This window comes from Bombyx mandarina, chromosome 11, assembly GCF_030267445.1.
Source record: "Bombyx mandarina strain Sakado chromosome 11, ASM3026744v2".
Lineage (NCBI taxonomy): Eukaryota > Metazoa > Arthropoda > Insecta > Lepidoptera > Bombycidae > Bombyx > Bombyx mandarina.
Window position 1 is genome coordinate 1,802,356 of NC_143218.1, and position 22,184 is coordinate 1,824,539.

A 22,184-nucleotide genomic window follows, 5' to 3' on the forward strand; every position below is an offset into this window, starting at 1 on the left:
TTTAAATACCAAACAAAATACAATGCTATTAATCTTATAAAATCAATTGGAGTTTCAAAGTGCTTCTATCTCTTTCACGTTGCCTAGCGATCCTACAAGCGAGAAAGAGATAGTTTTATCAAACATGGCGATGGACGCCTTTAACTCAGCTGTTACGATCGGCCTCCCAGTGAGCTTATTCCAAGCGAAGAATTAATGAAAAATTTTAGTTGCGCAGAGTTTTCCGTGTGCAATGCACGTGTTTCGTTCGTCGAAGCAAACGTAAAATGTAAACATACATCGCTGAATGTGAACACATAAAAGTTATAATGTCGAAAATAGATCAAGCGTACGTCTGTAATATTGTTTGGTTTTTGTTTGTGAATTTCGTGTTTGTTGCCTGTGAAACGCTGATAACAGAACACAGTAATGTGCACTGCAGCCACGAGCATCCAACCGAGGATCAAGTGAGTACAGAATTTCAATTAAAAACACCGAAAATGTATAAAAATGTAAACTGTATCAAAAATATCAAAGAACACGCACGCACGTAAGTGATTCTCATTTCGATTTTTGCTCAATTTCAATTTTACACGAAGTTTTTGCAAGGTTTCTCTAATCGAATATTACTAGGTTGTGTGATTATGACGATTTTTACGGAAATAGAACTCGCGCGTCCAGTAACATATAAGTTCTATTCAATAATTATGACTAAATATGTTTGTATTATAATACCTCTGTGTTTAGTTAGTAGAGAATCTAGTTATGACAGCAAATTTTTTTTTCAATCAAATCAATATTTTATTTTTATTTTTTTGCAATATCATTGTTAATGAAAGCAAACAAATTGTGTTATAAAAATAAGTTTTCGAATATTTTTGTCAGTTTCGACTAGAATATATTTCATAATAAATTTGTCTTAAATACTTACGTAGAATTTTACTTGCACAAGATGACTAAGCGTTTGCTGATCGTAAAGGGTAGCAGAAAAACGTCATAATATTAAAATTTTCTGTGCTTACATATTACCTATATATTTACAATATTAGATTAATTATGTACATATAGGTACAAAAAAAAATTTAATTAAATCTAGGTATACATACAAAGATAGAATCGCGTTTATGGTAATAACGAACTTTGGTTTGTTTTGGTTAAGGCAAAAGGTTTTTATATTACACATCACGAATTCCGAAAATTAACGAATGTATTTTATTAAGTTAACCAAATAAAAGAGATAGGTACCTAATTTGGTTTTTCATTTTAAAAACATTTTCACTATTTGGCGGGAACGCGAGGAACGAAGTTGTGAATTTTTTTATTTTGTTAATTCAGTGTTTCTTTAGACTTATGCGTGTAATAACGGTGGCTTATTAACTGTTTAGCATCATCTGTGAACAAATATGGGAAAATGAAACTAAAGCCTTCCACTGAAAGAATCTCAGTAAACAACCATAATTTTACTGACACTATATTTCATCCCATTTCATATCGTTTTATTTATTTTCATCCCGCTTGTTTAGTCTCAAATTGATCAACTCATCTTATCGCTTCATATCATTTTTCATGTTATAACAGAATATACGAAGAAAATATAAAACTTGGTGTAAAGGCCTGGTCACGGGGTTGTGACATCTAAAAAAAAAATATCGAAATGTTTTACCTTGTTCCATTCGAGTCTCAACACTTTATTATTTCGATGTCATTGAACTTTCAAAAGCTTTAAGATGCAGCTTTAACATCAACTTCTGAGGTAAGTTTTAAAGAACACTGGTAGCTCGCGTCCATGTAATTAAATGTTCCTGTTTCTTCTCTGATTAATTAAGCTAGTGCAAAATTTTCGATACCATTCGTTTTGCATTCGCGAAACAAAAACGCTTTACACTCGACTGAACCTTTGAGTTCGCTCATACGTCACCGAAGCTAGAAAGATAACAACAATCAATGCCCATGATTCCGAAAGAAAAAAAAAAACTATATCTATAGCTATCACGTTCCGTTTTTGATTAATGAACTAAATGCTTGGAAATTTGAAATTAAAAAAAGAACTGATTGTTAATTCTCAAACCTCGGGCAAACACATTTAATGCGCAAAGCCAAATTGAAAGTAATATCAATAAATCACCAAATTCTAGTATAAGCTAATTTCGTTATATTAAAACAAAAACCTGTTTGCAGTTGTTGAATGGTAATAAATAAAAATAAAAAAACTAATCTTTGGATCCCTCGATTTTTCTTTCGACGCAATTTTTGTGACGGACCGCTCGAGATCATTGACCCTGATAGTCAGCTGTTTTCGAATACAATGCGCGTTAAGAAAAATATGTACATGAATAGAATGTATTTTTTATTTTAGAACTGTCGTGGTAAGCTTGATCTACTTTTTAACCGCCTTCAAAAAAGGAGGAGAATCTCAATTCGACTCTGTGTTTTTTTTTTATATTTGTTACTTCATATCTTTTGACTGGGTGAATCGATTTTGATGATTCTTTTTTTATTAGAAAGCTGACGCTTCCCGTGTGGTCCCATTTCAATTTAGTCCAGTTCTGATAATGGTATCCACGAGAAAACCATATAAGTCTTAAATTTGCATTAAGTACGGCGCGACAAATAGATGAATAACTCAATATCACGCCAACCGATTTCGATGATTATTGTTTTTAGTGTATTGCATTAATTTATTTTTGAATATATATTTTTTCTATTTAAAGCATGTCTAGTTACAATTATTCAACATCGGAAGCAGTTTCCTGCATACACTATTTGTCGTGAGAAAAGTGTAGCCATAATCCCTGGTTCGCTACAGCGTAATAATAGAAAGAAAAAAAAAACAACAGAAACTGTGCATAGAAGCTGAGATAAATATTATAAATTTCAATAATAACATATGAAATAATTTATAAATGAATTTTAGGGTCAGCGACATTTGAGCAATATTCTGTAATATAACTGCTTTCGTGAAAAAGAGGGGGTTCTCAATTCGAAGTGCATTTTTTGTCACTACCGCCCTGCCTATTTCTGCCGTGAAGCAGTAATGCGTTTCGGTTTGAAGGGTGGGGCAGCCGTTGTACTTGAGACCCTAGAACTCATATCTCAAGGTGGGTGGCGGCGTTTACGTTTTAGATGTCTATGGGCTCCAGTAACCACTTCACACCAGGTGGGCTGTGAGCTCGTCCACCTATCTAAGCAATAAAGAGAAAAAATAAAAAAATGTATAGAATACTAAAATAGTTAAGTCAAATTCTCTTTAAAGAATATGGCGAAAAGTATTACGTAAAATTTTGCTTAAAAATGTTAATAAAACATGATAATAGGTGATTTTTAATAATCGTTAATATTATTTTGGAAAGTTTTCAATGACGTATTAAAATATTTAATTTATAAACGAAATGCAACGGTAATCACGTTTTTGTTTGAGTCTAGATTGTGTTTTTTTTCTTTCGAATCAAGTGAAAGCGTTCGCACTATTAGTCTCTCTAGTTGCAACCGTATCGACTGGCCGTACGGCCTGTGAAACGTTTGCGTTACGAAATACGTGACGTTGAAATAAAATAAAAAAAAGGTTACGAATTTCGCGCGCCATTTCATGGAATTCGTGAAGGTCATTCGATTTTTTTTTGTTTATTTCTTGTTAACACATCATAATATAAGTACATACCGTAAAATGGGGCGATTAGGGACAAATTCCAACTTTATGAGCAATTTTAAGGTAGTTGTTGATGTATATAATGCTATATCAGGATCAAAATGATTGAGTCTTGGGGGCATCTTTGTTGTCTAATTTAAAATTATGCAACTAGCATTCCAGTTTAAGCAAAAAATGCAAAAATAGGTGTAATCCCTATTTACCCGAAAATTGCGGTTAATTGGGACGAAATGAGAAATTTCCTAGGGTTGGCACTACTTTTATTTTTATATATAGTTTTAATTTATTCATTTATTTAGTTGCACCAACAAAGTGATCATCAATAAAAAAAATTTAAAAACTGACAAAAGTACATGGCAGACATCACCTCAATTATAGGTGCAATCGACAGTGCTGATATTTCTATCTGGGTTAAGAGATTAGGTGTGTCGGTTATTCCATGGATTAATCAGATGAATACCCCCACTCTGAACAAATATTAAATATTTTATTATGTATTACTTAGACATTTTTGTCCACCTTGAGATTTCATTGATCTTGTTACATGTCTCTGCAAAATCGACTTACTTATATTAAATTGCTTATCTATTTCAAATAAAGACTTATTCCCAATTTCGCTTCGAATAAACCAGATTTTTACCAACAAATTTAAAAAATATTGTTATAACTACATAGACAACCCTACAAACATGTACCTATTTATACTTAGGTCGTTTCCATTTCACGTATTCTCATCCCAATTGACTCCTTTTTCGTTGTTATTTGTACCTAAGACGTCCCCAATATCCCCAAAAACAACAGATTTTTACATGTATTTTTATTTAATCAAATACATTAAAACCAATAACAACTGAGACTTTCCTTTAATATATATGATGGTTCAAACACTAAATAACGTTTATAAATCATAGTCGTCTTCTATTATTATCAAATAAATAAAAGAGAGCAAAGTTTCTAGCACTAAAATAATGACCACCACAGGAAGTTAATTTGAAACGCGATTTTTTATAAGTTAGCAGCTATTATCATGCATATTCAGAGTTGTTTTGTGAACTTTCAACATTCTACTATTAAACTACAAAAAATGGAAGATTTTGCAACGAATATAAAACTTATATTGAGCGTCGAAAGATTTTCCCGGTTTTTTCCCGATTCGCCTGTCAATCCCTAATCGCCCCATTTTACCGGTACTAGATGATGACCGGTTTTTTTTTTGATAACGCCATCTTGTTGTGTCTTTAAAGTGGTTAGTTGCCCTCAATTAAGAAAAATAGTATTATTATTCGCCAATAGATGTCGGGAAGAGTTGATTATTGAAAACACGAATAAAACAACATTTTCTGAAAATAAATCGTAGCTAGATCGATTTATGGCCCCCGAAATCCCCTGTATACTAAATTTTATGAAAATCGTTGGAGCCGTTTCCGAGATTTAGATTATATACATATATATTAATATACAAGAATTGCTCGTTTAAAGGTATAAGATTGCTTGTTGAGTGAAATCGTGGAATAATTTTTTTTTAAGGGATTTTATGACCTGGTAACTGAGACCTTTAAGTCATGTCTTATTTTAATGTATATTCATATTTTAATGAAAAATGATATTATGGAGTGAAATGAAATGAAGATGATTAATTTGAGACATTAATCAACTGGGATGAAATTAAATGAGATGATATGAGATGAAATAATATAATCTCAGTAAAATGGTGGTCATTTACTAAGATTTTTTCAGTGGACTTTTTGGAGGATCCCGAGAAGTTACGTCCAGCGGCTTTGTTTCATTTTCCCACATTTGTGCACTTTCACAGATATTAAACAATTAAAAAACCACCGTTATTACACATTTAAACCCGAAGAAACACTAAATAGACAAAATAAAACAAATCACACAACTTCACTCCTCGCGTTCCCGACAAAAGGTCCTCGTGGAATAAATATATGATTTGTTAGATTAGACTTTCAATCGACATTTTTATGTTATTCACAATTCACTGTTCTATAGCTATTTTTTTTATTAAGGTAAATGTTTTTGGTAACAATGAAATCAGAGATCACGCGATAAATGTTCACAAAATCGTATGTACTGGTGATTGTACAAAAAGTGTTGAATACAAGTGGCAGATGTTTTGCCGAGAAATAAGTGCCGCGAAATTTTAAGAAGCGTTTTTTGTTTATTGTATTCCTATTTTCCGCAACTGATAAGATCTTTATTTAAAAAAAATACGAAATGGAGAGTTTTTAATTCGGCCATTTTAGATTTTAAGAAAGCCTCGCCATCTTTGTTTGATTCTTTTTAATTTCACATGTCGCCTTTTCGCATTAAAAGTGTAAAATTTCAAAAAATATTCGAAATTGAGTTAATATGCGTAAACATTTGGTATTACAAGTATTTTTCTCATAAATACTGTCAAAAGAGCGTAGTTTAGTTTACCTATGTTTTGACTACTATTAACAAAGTTAATACATAATTTTATCTTACTTTAAAAGACAGATAATGTAACTGGTAAAAAATAAAAAAAATAATGTTACAAAGATGATTAATATTAAAAATATTACATGTTAAACCTTTAAAACATTCTCCTGTACACCGTAAAATGGGGGGAATCGGGACACTTTTTAAATTCGACATTGATTTTTATAGTTTTTTTTTGTAGTTATAGTATATAATAAAACTAATGATCATAATGGTTCCGGAGGCTTAAATTTTTAAATACGATGCGTTATTATACGTAGTCCATTACAAAATATACACAAAAACTGAAAAAAACTAGCTTGACCCGATTCACCTTGGCTTTGGGGTGAATCAGGTTACGTATGGAGACAATAGAGTTTTTCGATAGGGCTGGCACTATTTAGTTGTTAGGTAGGTACCTTACTTTAGGTAATTAACTTTTTAGTATCTTTAATGAGTTACAAAAATTTGATGACTAAATTAAACTATTTAATATTTCTTAAACACTAAATAAAAGTAATTTACAGTTCAACAAAGTTAAATCTACCAACTCAACAAAAGTATTGTGACAAATCTGGGATAAATTTCTTCCTATTCTAACTCTAGTCTCTATTCCCCCCCAATCTACTATAGTTATAAAATCATTATAATAATTTAAAGGCATTTCTTACTAGATTCAAACAAATAAATAAATAAAATGATGTTTGTACAATTAAAGCTTAGTCGAGTAAGAAATCGTCATAATTACTTCAGTGCGCCGCGTAGGGCTCCGGTGACCTACGCAACAGTCAAAGGGTTAATTAAAATTCCTTTATAAAATAAAATGTCTTTTTGTGAGTTTCCCAAGGTCGAGGTGTGGAATTTTAACTTAAAAGACTAATAAGACCTGGTGGTGCTATTCTAGAACACCCATGTAAAACCCATAGACCACTGAGTTTCCCACGGGATCTTCTCAGTGGGTCGCGATTCCAATCCGTTGGTAGATTCTGCGAAGCACTGCTCTTACTAGGGCCAGTGTTAGCAACATTCTCTTAGGATAATTCCGTTACGATAGTTCAACTACCCGCGTGTAGCTGAAATACCCCCCCTACCACCTACCAGCGGATAAAAAAAGAAAAGCATACAAATAAAAAAGTTACAATCGCATTGAGAACCTCCCCCTTTTCTCCGAAGTCGGCTAATTAACCAAAAAAAAAACACGGTATCCCTATACAGTATAATTATTTATATTAAATACGTGAAGCAAAAACTTTGTACCCCTTTTTAGAAGCACTGCTCTTGCTAGGGCTAGTTTTAGCAAATTCCCTAAGGTTGAGTCACTGAGCTCACCTACCCGTCCGGACGTTTCTGGAATAGCCTCTTAGGCTATCGGCGAATAGGCAGGGAGGAAAGATATAAATTGTTTTTTTATTTTTATTGCTAGATGAGTGGACGAGCTCACAGCCCACCTGGTGTTAAGTGGTTACTGGAGCCCATAGACATTTACGACGTAAATGCGCCACGCACCTTGAGATATAAGTTCTAAGGTCTCAAGTATAGTTACAACGGCTGCCCCACCCTTCAAACCGAAACGCATTACTGCTTCACGGCAGAAATAGGCAGGGCGGTGGTACCCACCCGCGCGGACTCACAAGAGGTCCTACCACCAGTAAAACCAGTGATAATTAATAAAATAAAAAAAATAAAAAACTAGAAAATATTGTTTATTTTTTCCCATACCGCGCATAAATAGCATTATAGTAGTACTAACTTCACAGTTGTGCAAATAAATGTAACGAATTCATGTGAAATCCTCGAATGGCAATGTAAGCGTTATTGTTCTAATTATTTCTCAATCGACCTTGTCGTTGCGGTGTTTGTATAGTTTTCGATTCGACTTGATTATCGCGGCATAAGCGTCGTCGTCCTTCTGAAGCTCCTCGGAGATTTACTTTAAAACGTTTGGAATTAGTAAAAGTCCTGCGTAAAAATACTCTTCAATAGGCTAAGGGTGATTGGTCTAAGACAGTGGTGGGCAAACATTTTTAATGGCGGGCCACAAAATTTAAGAAATGTTAGAGTAGGGCCAGAATTATAGAAAAAATGCATTTTGTATTAAAGCTTTTTAATAAACAAAACACCTTTTACTTTTACGCCTTGTTAGGCGCGTGAGATGTGAGGCTTGTGATAGATAGGTGAAAAGAATGGTTTTTTTTCCAATAAATAAACCAATACTTGTGACAGACTGCTGAGATAATGATAATGTTGGCAAGTTAATTAAGAGATAATGAAAGAACTCAAAACACCCCTGACGAATTGAAGCTTTCATAAAAAATTCGAAGATTTTCAATAATTATAAACGTCAGATTTTATTTTACGCGCCAAAATGCTGACTAGAATATTTAGGATGGATAGACTCTCGGCGGGCCGGTTTAAATACTTCCGCGTGCCGTACTTTGCTCATCACTGGTCTAAGACAAAACCCCCAAACTGCTTTGAGTTTGCCAACTAAAACGAATGTATTCTATGGTAATTACTATAGGATGGTGTATGGGCAGGAATTACCCAATTCACGTCCGGAATTCTGCCTATCATCATCATCATTAGCCCACAGTCGTCCACTGCTAGACATAGGTCTCTCGCAATCCACATCACCGAGCCCGGCCTTCGGCTCTCCTCATCCAATTCTTGCTGGCCACCGTTCAGAGGTCATCCCACCACCTAGCTAGGGAGCGTTATATCCTGCCTATATGTGACTTTAAATATCCTTAAAGCATGCGATCGAGCGTAGTGTCCAGGGCCCTGAAACTGCGATAGCTTAAGAATATTTTTTGTATGGAAACTAGCGACATCTTGTAGCGGACGCCCATAAACTTAGATGTTGTTAAAGTTAAGGCATTTAATTATTGTATAACTAAACACAGAAAATAAAACATTTATAAATCATACATGTCTTTAGTTGTTGTAGAAAATTTACATTATCCTTCATTAAAAATAAAATGTTGGATAGGTAATATGTTACTGCCATTTACAGGAGCAATGAGAAACTAATCGAAGCGAGGCCATCTAGTGGCCGACGCCCGTAAACATTTTTGTTGAGTGCTTGAGTTGCTTGTCTATAACTAATTTATGTTGTGTATTATCTATGCTCCTTCAAAAACACGCATATCATTCTCGATTCATTGTTAAGCCACGTCTCGTGCTAAATAATTCATTCATTTCATTACGTCTTCTCGAGTCGCTGAAATAATTAATACTGAGATAATACTAATAATAATTTTGCGTTTCTTTTGTTTTTGGTTTTATAATCTTATATATAAAAATGAATCTGCTTAATGTATGTACGCGCATAACTTCAGAACTCTGGCAACATATTGGATAATTCTTATTTTGTGAAAGAAAAAATTAAGAAAATTGCGCGCAAACTTAGAAAATTTAAGAATAAATAACCACCATAAATTAAATTATCTAATGATTTTCTAATGGAACCTTATAGCATTTGACATAACATGACAGAATGCGTGTTGCAAATACCGTAAAAGAGGATTAAAAAAAAACTAAATATCGTTTAAAATAAATGTATAAAAGAAAATTCAATAAAATCAAAAATAAATAAGAGTCTCAGAAGCGTTGCATGATGACCTGGACCTAGAGTCCATCAGTAAGTATCTACAGTCGGCATCAATGCGCCACTTCGAAAGCGGCACGACACGGGAACCCTCTCATCGTGGCCACCGGTAACTACATTCCCGATCCTGCGGACAGAATGGAAAGCAGTCGACATCGCCCAAAACATGTAATTTCGGATCCTCCCGATCCACTAACGGTGGTTTTAGGTACCTCAAGCACCGGTCACTGTTCTCGTCGAACGACGAAGGGCTTGATGAGTAAATTAACCCACAGACACAGCCCACTGAGTTTCTCGCCGGATCTTCTAAGTGGGTCGCATTTCCGATCCGGTGTTAGATTCTGCAAAGCACGGCTCTTGCTAGGGTTCGTGTTAGCAACGTTGTCAGGTTTGAGCCCCGTGAGCTCAACTACTAGTTAAGGATACGCTGAAATAGCCTTTCAAGGCTATCAACTTAGGCAAGAAAAAAAAAACTGAAGCGTTTTTAATATTACGGATGCTCCATCGTTTTTTTTTTTGTGGTCACGGACGACATGAGTCGGGAGTTATTAAAGGCGAAATTGAACCATTAAATTCGGCTTAAATATTATTTATTTCTATAAACGAACAACAAGGATACTGAACAGGACTGGTTTAAGGTTCATTTGCATATATTTTGAAAGTATTGATCACGTTAAATGTATAAACAAGAATCAATCAATTTGATTTTGAATATTAGAGAGATGACGTAGGTATTTATAGTTGACGAGATATACAGGGTGGCCCATAAGTCCTTTGAAAAGTAAAATTTGAATAAAACGAACAGGGCGCGCGTGAGCGGTGCAGGGGAAGCGGGGGGAGTAACTTCGGTTTCTGGGAATTTAGTCGCGATGGAGCGTTTTACCGGAGCGGACCGTGCGTTTTGTGTGCGCGAGTTTTATAAAAACGACAATTCGGCAACCGTTGCGCGGCGTAAATTTCGAGAACACAAAGGTTTACACAACTTTGACGACACTCCAACTCTTCAAACGATTAAGAACTGGGTTGCTAAGTTCGAGGAGACCGGTTCGACGTTAGATAAACCGCGGTTGGGTCGCCCAAGGACGTCACGTACGGAACAAAACATAGACACAGTGACACAGTCTATTCGCGAAAATCCGACACAGTCAACTCGTAAGCGCGCCAGAGCATTAAACGTATCCAGGACATCGTTACAACGGATTTTGAAGAAAGATTTACATATGCACCCTTACAAAATTCAGTTGGTTCAAGAATTAAAGGAAACTGACGGTATTCAAAGACAAAATTATGCGAATGAAATGTTGAATCGGTTTACTTCCTTCAATAACATAATGTTCTCTGACGAGGCTCATTTCCATCTTAACGGGCATGTTAGTAAACAAAATTGCCGCTATTGGAGCCCCATCAATCCAAAACTTAAGCATCAGAAGCCCTTACATAGTCCGAAAGTGACTGTTTGGGCCGCTATGTCAGCCCATGGTATCCTAGGGCCTTACTTCTTTGAGGATGGCAGAGGGCGCGCAGTTACTGTTACGTCGGAGCGATATGTGGCTATGATCGAAGAGTTTTTCATACCAGAATTGCAAAACTTTTCAGGCTTTAATGCCAGGACGTGGTTTCAACAGGATGGGGCCACTTCTCACACCTCTAACACTGCTATGCCCGTTATCCGTCAACTTTTTCCTGGCAAAGTTATCTCTAAGAGAGGAGACATTTCCTGGCCTCCACGTAGTCCAGATCTGACCCCGATGGATTTTTTTTTGTGGGGCTACCTTAAGGGTAAAGTATACGACACAAACCCGCGGTCAATTGAGGCCCTAAAAGAAAACATCCGCAGAGAAATGACAAGCATTTCAGCAGTGACGTGCCGCGCAGTCATCGACAATTTTAGACGTCGTTTGCAAGAGTGCCGTGATCGCAACGGATTACATTTAGGAGATGTTATTTTCAAAAAATAATTCCCGTTTTTTAAGCTTTTTATGTAAATAAAAATTTAATTCATAATGTAATTAGTTTTATTTTAATAAATTTTTTTTCATATCAAAGGACTTATGGGCCACCCTGTATAAAATCCTAGTAAAATTAGTGACAGGGAAGAGCGAGAGAGAGAAAGAGACAGAGAGAGAGATAGGGAGAGAGAGAGAGAGAGAGAGGGAGAGAGAATACTTTGTTATAATAATTAATAATTTATTATACTTTACTGGTGGTAGGACATCTTGGGAGTCCGTACGGGTAGGTATCACCACCCTGCCTGTTTCTGCCGTGAAGCAGTAATGCGTTTCGGTTTGAAGTGCAGGGCAGCCGTTGTAAGTATACTTTTTCTTCCTAACTATGCTGGTAGCCTTGAGAGGCTATTTCAGCTTCTGCTCAATGCGTAGGTGAGCTCACGGGGCTCTAACCTGAGGACGTTGCTAACACTGGCCCTAGCAAGAGCAGTGCTTCGCAGAATCTACCACAGCGACTCACTGAGATGATCCGGCGAGAAACTCAGTATGCTGTGTCTATGGGTTAAATAAGTATACTGAGACCTTAGAACTCATATCTCAAGGTGGGGGGCGGCATTTACGTTTTAGATGTCTATGGGGTCCAGTAACCACTTAACACAATGTGGTGTGTGAGCTCGTCCACCCAACTAATCATTAATAAAAAAAAACTTTGTTGCACACCAAAACACAATTAACATTTAATAAAAAACAATCAACAAGCAGATATATTTGTACAATAGGCGATTACAGATGCGAAAGCTTGTGAGGATGGGTAAATATTTGTTAATACTCCTCCGTGCGTCACGATCCTCAGTGCTGAGGGTCGTGACCTTTACGGAGCAGTTTTGTTGGGCCTATGTTCCTCCATTCCTTCCTGTTCTCAGCGCAGTGAATAGCGACAATGCTTGTTTATAAAAAAATAAAAATGACCTATTTATGACTTTTACCAACAATTAAAGGTCCGTTTTATTTGATATTAGCATCAACAGTTCGATGTTTTTAATTTAGAACTCCAATTAAGTTTAGTCCATTCAAATAGCTGAAGAAGTTTTTTTTGTTATGATACTCTTTCCAAATTTTAAGCTTTATATGGTTCTCCTGTAATCTTGCAAAAATGTCGCTCAAAATAAATAGCCTTTTTTTAATCCTCGATATGAACATGACTACAGCGTGCTTAGTGCGAGTTTTTTAACGTTCTCGACACAGTAAAAGTTAACTGAAATTTGTATGCAGTTGGAACAGCGCCCCTAGCGGCAAACGTAGGCAAAAGTTTCCGACTCCATACAATACTGAGTTAAATTTTACGATCTAGCGGATTACCGCGACCGTCCACAGGTTGATGGTCCATCTAGTGGGAGGCCTATTCACAGGGCTAGTCTAGTATACGTAATTATCGATGTGGTACGTGGATTAACATATCATTTTATTTCCTGGTTACTCTTAATATATTTTTAAGAACAACATGTGAAGTACTTTGAAAAAAATAACAAATTACCCTCTCACAGTAATCAACAGGAATAAATCGAACAGTAAAATGAGTCAAACAAACAGTTTCCGTACGCGAAGGGGAGACAAAATATGGCCCGTTGACCTTTTCCGTACTGCCTTTTATAAGTGACGGCAGTCTACCTTCAGATAAAAATGTCAAAAAGAGTTATTTATCTAAATTTTATAGTTATCGTTTTGCATTCTGTGTGTAGGTTAGTGAACTTGTACTGGTGGCAGGACCTCTTGTGAGTCCACACGGGAAGGTACCACCGCCCTGCCTATTCCTGCCATGAAGCAGTAATGCGTTTCGGTTTGAAGGGTGGTGCAGTCGCTGTAACTATACTGAAACCTTAGAACTTATTTCTCAAGTTAAATGGCGCATTTACGTTGTAGATGTCTATGGGCTCCAGTAACCACATAACACCAGGTGGGCTGTGAGCTCGTCCATCCATCTAAGCAGTAAAAAAAAGAACTCATAAACGGTTGGAGCGATTTCGGTTATTTTTTGTGCGTGTGTGTTCCAGTGGATTCGAGAATGCTTTAAATACACAATTCAGTATCGTAATAATATTTTGTTAATAAGAAAATTATTCAAACCGGTCTAGATTGTTACGATTTATTCAAAAAGTATGTGATTTTCGCGAAAAGCCTGGAATAGTTCTTTAGGCTACCAGCGAAATGGTAAGAGAACCAAAGTCGGGTCTGATAATTCTACATAAAATAATTGTTAAAGCCGTGTTCATATTAACAAACGGATCCATTAACGGTGCTTTTAGGTACCACAAGCACCGGTCACCGTCGTCGTCGAACCCGTCGCTTGCGACGAAGGGCTCGACGGGCGAATTAACCCACAGACACAGCCAACTGAGTTTCTCGCCGGATCTTCTCAGTGGGTCGTGTTTCCGATCCGGTGGTGATTCTGCGAGGCACTGCTCTTGCTAGGGCCAGTGGTAGCAACATTCCGGTTTGAGCCCCGTGAGCTCACCTACATGTTAGGGCGAAGCTGAAATAGCCTCTCAAGGCTATCAGCATAGGTAGGAAAAAAAATTATTAACAAACCTAAGGGCTTAATTGATATGTGAATATGATCGGATTAATAAACCTGATTGTAATTTAACGCAACGTATCCGACGGAATGATCTAAATATCGCTCCGTCACGCCATAATGCTAATGAAAAGAGGAAGAGATAATATCGCAGCGGCGCGGCGGCACATCGTTATTTTCCATGATCCGTGAACATCCGAAAGCGTTCGTAGGTGTATAATGGTCACTTAAAAAAAACATTCGTGCGAAATCAACCCGTCACGACATGTGTCCGAATGGATCTTAAGATGAATTTTCGTGTTCTATACGAATCATGAATACAATTGACTGGTACTAATTAATAACGTGACCTTTTTTTTTCGTGTCAAAGCTGGACGCCTACGGAACTTCGTATATAAAATAAATACATATACAGGGTACGTCGGGGTAAGATGTAATGTTTAAGTGCAAAATAAAAAATATGGTTTAAAAAATGACTTGAAATAATTTAATATGGTATCTCACCCTCACTGACCTCTTAATTCTTACACCGACTTGCCCTTCAAATAATATTTATAAATAACTAGCTGACCCGACAGACTTCGTAGTACCTCAATCGATAAATAAAAGACCTAATCATTTATATAAAATAAACTTACAACAAACAAAAGGAATCCTTCCTAAGGAGGACACATCAAAGGGAAAACAAAATTGTTATTTTTATTTGATTCCGAGCATTTTCATATTTATCTACCTTTTAAACCTTCTCTGGACTTCCAAAAATAATTCAAGATCAAAATTAGCCAAATCGGTCCAGCCGTTCTCAAGTTTTAGCGAGACTAACGAACAGAAATTCATTTTTATATATATAGTTTGGGAGTCTGAACGACGAAAGGAAGATCTTCCACCGAGCGGGTGATATTGCTCGGTGGAGCGACGGTCCGAATGTTGTTGTTCGGAACTTGTATATATGCGCTTTATCTTGAAAATGTCGTAAGCGAGATTCAGGCATCTGTTAATTATCTTGCGTTGTATGATGGCTACCCGCCACAATAGATATAGATAATATAGATTTCGCAAAAAAAAAAAACGACTTTTCTACAGCAAAATTATAAGTTACTTTAGTATGTATTTTGTAATACAATAAAGATTTGGAATTTGGGAGTAAGTATGCGGTAAGTGTCTAATAAAAACACATGCACAACCGATACCTAAATGAAAGCGTGACATTTTAACTCTGTTGACTGTTGGCATCGTCATACCTACTATCTATATTTAGGGTATGCTTTGAATCCATCGATGCTAAAAACTCAGCCGACAATTTTGAGTTAAATGGTTTGAAGAAATACTAAATATTGACTAATGAGCTTGATTTGATGGTTCAGTTGACGTCTGAAGCCAAAATCTTTTGCCATCCAATGCGTCTCACGTCTATCCCATATAGGTGGGACTGCAATTAAGCCTCCCACATATGAGATTCACGTAAATTTTGATATATTAGAACTATAGTGCAAAAGTCCGAAATGTCAACCATCCACCACGCAGTCCGAAATCCACAACCCTGCCTATTTCTGCCGTGAAGCAGTAATGCGTTTCGGTTTGAAGGGCGGGGCAGCCGGCATTTACATTGGAGATGTCTACGGGCTCCGGTAACCACTTAACAGCAGGTGGCCAGGAGCTCGTCCATCTATCTATGCAAAAAAAATAATTAAAAAAATGTGTGTAATCTACTTCGACAAAGCGGTGCGACACGATAACCCTCTTATCGTGGCCGCTGCTAACTACTTATCGGACCGCGACGGGGTAACGCAAAGCCGCCATCGCCCGAAACATGTCTTGTCGGATCCCCCGCATTCACTCGGTGCTTTTAGGCCTCCCTATTAACGGTCACCGTTCTAGTCGACTCGTTGTTACGACGAAGAGTTTGATGAGCGAACTAACCCATAGACACAGTCCATTGAGTTCCTCGCCGGATCTTAATGAGTTGCGATTCCGATCCGGTGATAGATTTTTTTTGTTTTTTTTGTTGGTTAGATAAGTGGACAGCCCACCTGGTGTTAAGTGGTTACTGGAGCCCATAGACATCTACGACGTGACACTTTGGTTTTCTGTGACACTTGTGTTTTAATGTGCTTATTTAATTCATTCAAACAAGTCAATAATTAAGTAATTTGTGTTAGTTTTATGTTGCGGTGCGGCCTCAGAAATGACACACAATCACACACGCACACACATACATAGTGCGTATAAAAGTCATGAATAACAGTTTATAACCAGCATTCCCGATCCTGCGGAAAGAATGGAAAGCAGTCGACGTCGCCCCAAACACGTCATTTCGGATCCTCCCGATCCACTAACGGTGCTTTTAGCTACCTCAAGCACCGGTCACCGTTCTCGTCGAACCCGTCGCTTGCGACGAAGGGCTCGACGAGTAAATTAACTCTCAGAAACAGCCCACTGAGTTTCTCGCCGGATCTTCTCAGTGGATCGCGTTTCCGATCTGGTGGTAGATTCTGCGAAGCACGGCTCTTGCTAGGGTTCGTGTTAGCAACGTCTTCAGGTTAGAGCCCCGTGAGCTCACCTACAAACGTTAGGGTGAAGCTGAAATAGACTCTCAAGGCTATCAGCATAGGTAATAATGGTAATAACCAGATCTTTCTAATTAGTGTAACAGAAATGTCGGTAAATAAGCTACGTGTCTACTTATAAATTGCTTTTTATATAACAAAGGAAGGAAGATAGCGTGTGAAATGTTATCTCAGTACACTGTTGTTGGGTAATAGCTAATTTTCCGAAACTTGTCTGAATGAGAGTTCAATGCGTTGACGTCATTTGAGTGTAAAGAGATTTTGATAATGACTGGAACATGCGTTGTGGTTATTGTAAAACTCGAAGAAGGTCCTAGCGCTGAGTAAACACAGTGGCTATTAATACGCTTTTATTAGCTTCATACGCACGTATGATAGGATGTAACAGAATCTTTGCAAATGGTTTTGATCTCCTTCAAAAGGTTGGATTAACTCGAAACTTGACATACGTATTAAGGACCGATGACAATTGAATATTTTAAACAGTTTGATCCATTATTCTTACAAGGATAATCAGGATTAGCGATTTTTGGTTTTCCTGAGACCCGGAGTGTCTGCGTTAAGACCAAGAGGGGAAACTACCAGGCGCGCCGATCACCGGTTTCTCGGATAAGTTACAGACTGATTCAGATGAAATTTTTGAAAAATTGAAAATACTGAAATTCAACTAAAAAATGAAAAATAAATAACATGTTTAAAAAAATACGCTTTTATAGAAAATTCAACTAAAAAATAGAAAATAAATTTTAATAAATTTGAATTAAAAATTATGTAAGATAAAATGATTTTATTGTAAAAGCGTGGGGTGCTTTTAGGATATTATCAAAATAACTCTTCTACTCATATTAAAATATTTATAACTATTGATACCATGTACCACGCACCATTTTTTAGTTGGATTTTCTATAAAAGCGTATTTTTTTAGTTTTTTTTTAACTATTATAGTTATTTTATAATTTTTAGTATTATTATTATTTTTAGAGTTGTATGGTGCGTCGAGAATTTGTTCTCTGGTATGTTCGTACTGCCGATTCGAGCAGTGTTTCAAAACAGTAGGGCCTGGTTCTGCTCGGGTGGTGCGATGGTGTAAATTAGATGATATGATCTTGGCGGACCAAAAGATACGACGGGCGGTGCATTCTTATCGAGCGATGCGACGGTGCCGGTGTTCGAATCCCGCAGGCGGGTAATAATCACGGAATCCACGATGAAGGAATGATCATCGCTTAATAAAACTCCCATAAGTGACGTCGATTTGCGTGATCGTTGGCGTGGTGAGTGTTTGCCGGAATCCACGTTGTTGATGAAAATGGACTCCTGTAACTACTTAACACCAGGCGGACTCGTGGGCTCGTCTGCAAATAATCGGTACCAAACTCCTTCATATAACCACCGTTATATGGTCGTGTCTGATATGGATAAATGTGAAACAATGCGATCGATAATAGCGTCTGATGTCTATGGGCACTGGCGGGTTAACCTCAACTTGAGACGAGAGCGCTAAATGAAATTGCACTCGCAACGCGGATCGCGATGATTTAGTTCAGGATTTTACTGTTGCAATTGTCACCAAAGCCATAGTTTGTACCGGTTTTATCTGTAAATGTTGAAGTCGTTTGGCGGTTAAGTGACCCGTTGTAACAGTGCTATTGAGACATTGGCGTCATCGTGTGATGATTGTGAAAGCCAAAAAAGAGACATGTGTGCAATTCATAAGTGTTAGAAGTGAAACCTTCAAAAATTTTGGCTTCAAGATAATGAGACAAATGTAAATTTCGGGAAGAGGATAATTAGATAGGATAATTTTTAACTAGTGCCTATCACTTGTGAGTCCGCGCGGGTGGGTACCACCACCCTGCTTATTTCTGCCGTGAACAGTAATGCGTTTCGGTTTAGGGGGCGGGGCAGCGGTTGTAACTATACTGAGACCTTAGAACTCATATCTCATGGTGGGTGGCGGCATTTACGTTATATATCTCTATGGGTTTCGGTAACCACTTAACACCAGGCGGGCTGTTAGCTTGTCCACCCGTCTAAGCAATAAAAAAATAAAAAAGTTTACTTAACAGTAGGCAGCGGCTTGGCTCTGCCCCTAGCATTGCTGAAGTCCATGGGCGACAGTAACCATTCACCATAAAAAAAGATTACTTTCAAATACTCTGTCTACCCTATAGATAGATACAAGAAGAGATAATGAACGAATCATTAGAAATTGAATTTCATCTAATTAGAAAACTGTTAAACCTGTTTCGAAGACGCCCGAATGTAATAATATTAATACATTCAACAATAGCTCGTTTAAAGATAAAAGATAAGATTCAATTGTAATTTTATTGTTTTTTTCATTTATTAGAAAATTAATTATCTAGTGTTAGGTAATGTGTTTTCGATTTAAGATTGCTATGAGATATCGATTGGACTGAATGGCGGATCAACTAATCGGTTCTGAAGTAGCTCGGTGTAGGGACACAGCTTGGGTAGCGCATGCGGTTGTCCATCGCTTCTTATAACCAGTCGTATATAGCCATAGCCATAGCCCGACACAGCTTTTTTTTTCTTTTCTTTTTTTCCAACCTAGCTGAGAGCCTTGAGAGGTTATTTCGGCGTAACCTTAACTAGTAGGTGAGGTCAGGGGGCTCAAACCTGACGACGTTGCTAATACGAACCCTAGCAAGAGCCGTGCTTCGGAGAACCTACCACCGGATCGGAAACGCGACCCACTGAGAAGATCCGGCGAGAAACTCAGTGGGCTGCGTCTGAGGGGGACACAGCAGACGCTTGTCACAATATACGGAATAAAATCGGAACTAACTTGTTTGATTTATAAAGGCCAGCTATCACTTTTACACGCCTTAAAAACCGTACACTCGGTATTACCACAAGGCAATCCGCTAACCGCTTTCAGCGAATTCTCAAGTACTTCGGTCATATCGCTCGTCAAGACCCCGATAAAGCTCTAGACACATCCTTATGGATCCATCAGATCCAATAATCCATCCAATCCAATATTAGACGCCTTTAGCTCTAATATTAAAATTAGGGATCCCGGTAACTGGACTGAACATCAGCCCTCTGAGTTTCTCGCGGGATCTTCTTAATGGGTCGCGATTCCGATTCGGTGGTAGTAGATTCATGCGCGAAGCGGCTTTTTTTTTTTTTTTTTTATGATTGAAAGTTTACTGGTGGCCCGAAGGCCTTTCCAGTTTCACCAGGACAGGTGGGCGAGCAAAGGCTCAGCCAAGAGGCGTGGGATTTGCTAACAACTGCCCGAGCGCCTCCGAAGGAGACCTAACAACTCAAGAGCAATTGTTTCGCGAATGAATCTACTACCGGATCGGAATCGCGACCCGCTGAGAAGATCCGGCGAGAAACTCAGCGGGCTGATGCATGGGTTAGGTTGCACGTCGACCTCTTTGTCGAGTTCGACGAGTACGGTTACCGGGGTCCCTAAGCCTGCCCCTAGTATTAGAGCTGAAGGCATCTAATGCAAAGGTTATTGGATCTGATGGATCCGTAAGGACGTGTCTAGGGCGTCGACGGTGACTGGCTCCTGCATGATCAGGATTCGGAGAGTAGTCAGCGGCGGCAACGATAAGGCGATTATCATGACGCATAGCCTTATCGAAGTATCGTTCCGACGCTGACTTCATGTATTTCCGAATTGATTCGAGGCCCAGGTCGTCGTGTAGGTCAACGTTCCTCACGAACCACGGAGCGCCGACAGCTAACCTGCAAAAGCGGGATTGTAGGGATTGGAGGGTGTCTATGTGTGTGCGGGCCGCGTGAGCGAACACCACACTCGCGTAAGTCATGACGGGCCTTATGCAAGTTTTGTAAAGTGTCACCTTGTTCCGAAGGGACATTTTACTCCGCTTACAGATCATGGGGTAGAGTCTACCGAGAATAAACGCGGCACGGTCACGGACTGATTTTATATGCGGGCGGAATGTCATCGATGCATCCAGGGTAACGCCCAGGTACTTGACCTTCCTGGCCCAGGGTATGGGTTGTCTAAAGAGAGTAATCGGGGGTGTGAGATTCCTCCTCCTAATCCGGGAGGAAATCCGTGTGGAGCTTCCCCTCTGAAATAGCACCGCAGTACTTTTCGCTGGGTTGATGTCTATGCGCCATTTTCGGAACCACTGTCCTAGGGCTAGGGCTGCGCTCTGAAGCTTCTTCGCGATTAGGGACTTATTTCTACTAGAATAGTAAACAGTCGTGTCGTCGGCGAATAAAGCTAAATGGGTCGGCGGCGACCGGGGAATATCGTTGACGAATAAGCTAAATAGGAGGGGTGAGAGGACAGAGCCTTGCGGGACTCCAGCTGTGAGAGGTCGTGGGGAGGAGCGGGTTCCCTCGACTCGATATCGAAAAGAGCGGTTCGACAAGAAGTCCCGTATGATGAGCACGAGACTATCCGGCACGCCCATGTTGAATAGTTTGAAAATCAAACCATTGTGCCAGACTTTGTCGAACGCTTTTGCGACGTCGAAGAAGAGAGCTCCCGTGTATAACGGTTTTGGTCGATTAAGCCCCACAAGAATGTGCTCCGTGAGGCGGTGCACCTGTTGAACGCATGAGTGATTTGTACGGAATCCGAATTGTTCATCGATGAGAATGCCCTTGGATGAGACGAAATCTCTGAGGCGCTTGTAGAGCAGACGCTCATACAGTTTGCCTAGAGACATGAGGAGGCTAATCGGGCGGTAGCTCGTCGGATGATTTTTTGGTTTACCGGGTTTATGTATGCCGATAACGTCCGCTTCTTTCCACACCGCGGGAAAGATACAGTTCGCCATAGCGGCATTGAAAATAGATGCCAACATCACGATGAGTTGGACGGGTAGAAGTTTAATAACGCGGTTAGATATACCGTCGGAACCGGGAGCCTTGCGAGGACGTAGGTCTTTGATCAAGTCTTTAACTTCCATCGGGGTGACGGGTGGTAACGCATCCGAGGGTGGCAAGGAGGCTCTGCGTTCTACCTCACTGTCTACTAATTCTACATGAACAGGGTCCACGGATTGAGTGCTGGGCGTGCACTGGGTTTGCAATGTATCGGCCAGCAGCTCTGCTTTTTCGTCATCATCAAAGGCCGCGAGTCGGCCTGAGGGGCCTACGAGGGGGGGCATAGTTACTACCGTATCCGATTTGAGAGTACGAGCTAAGCGGTAGTAAGACCTTTGGGAGGGCGCGAGTCCTTCTAAGAAATCAGACCATCTGGCATCTCGGACTTCGGCGATGCGAGACTTTACGTCGCGTTGTAGGGCACGCATTCGAATACGATTTTCCGCGGTAGGATACCTGTCGTAGGCGCGTATCGAGGCGTTCTTAGCTCTAAGGAGTTCCCTAATATCGTCGGACAATTTGAAGCGGTGAAGGAAGTCCTCCGCTACAACTTGTTTCGATG

The 22,184-nt window shown here is 38.8% G+C and overlaps 1 protein-coding gene across 4 annotated transcripts in view; it reads left to right on the forward strand.

The window, feature by feature from the left end:
- The first annotated feature begins 305 nt into the window (after positions 1-305).
- Positions 306-22,184, forward strand: part of Invadolysin (leishmanolysin-like peptidase, invadolysin) — a 90,483-nt gene continuing 68,604 nt past the window's right edge. For all 4 annotated transcript variants that reach the window (XM_089731275.1, XM_089731278.1, XM_089731277.1 and 1 more), the window contains exon 1: positions 306-446. In XM_089731275.1, coding sequence (XP_089587401.1) covers positions 309-446 — 138 coding nt within the window. In that variant the 5' untranslated portion in view covers positions 306-308. The remainder of the gene's footprint in view (positions 447-22,184) is intronic.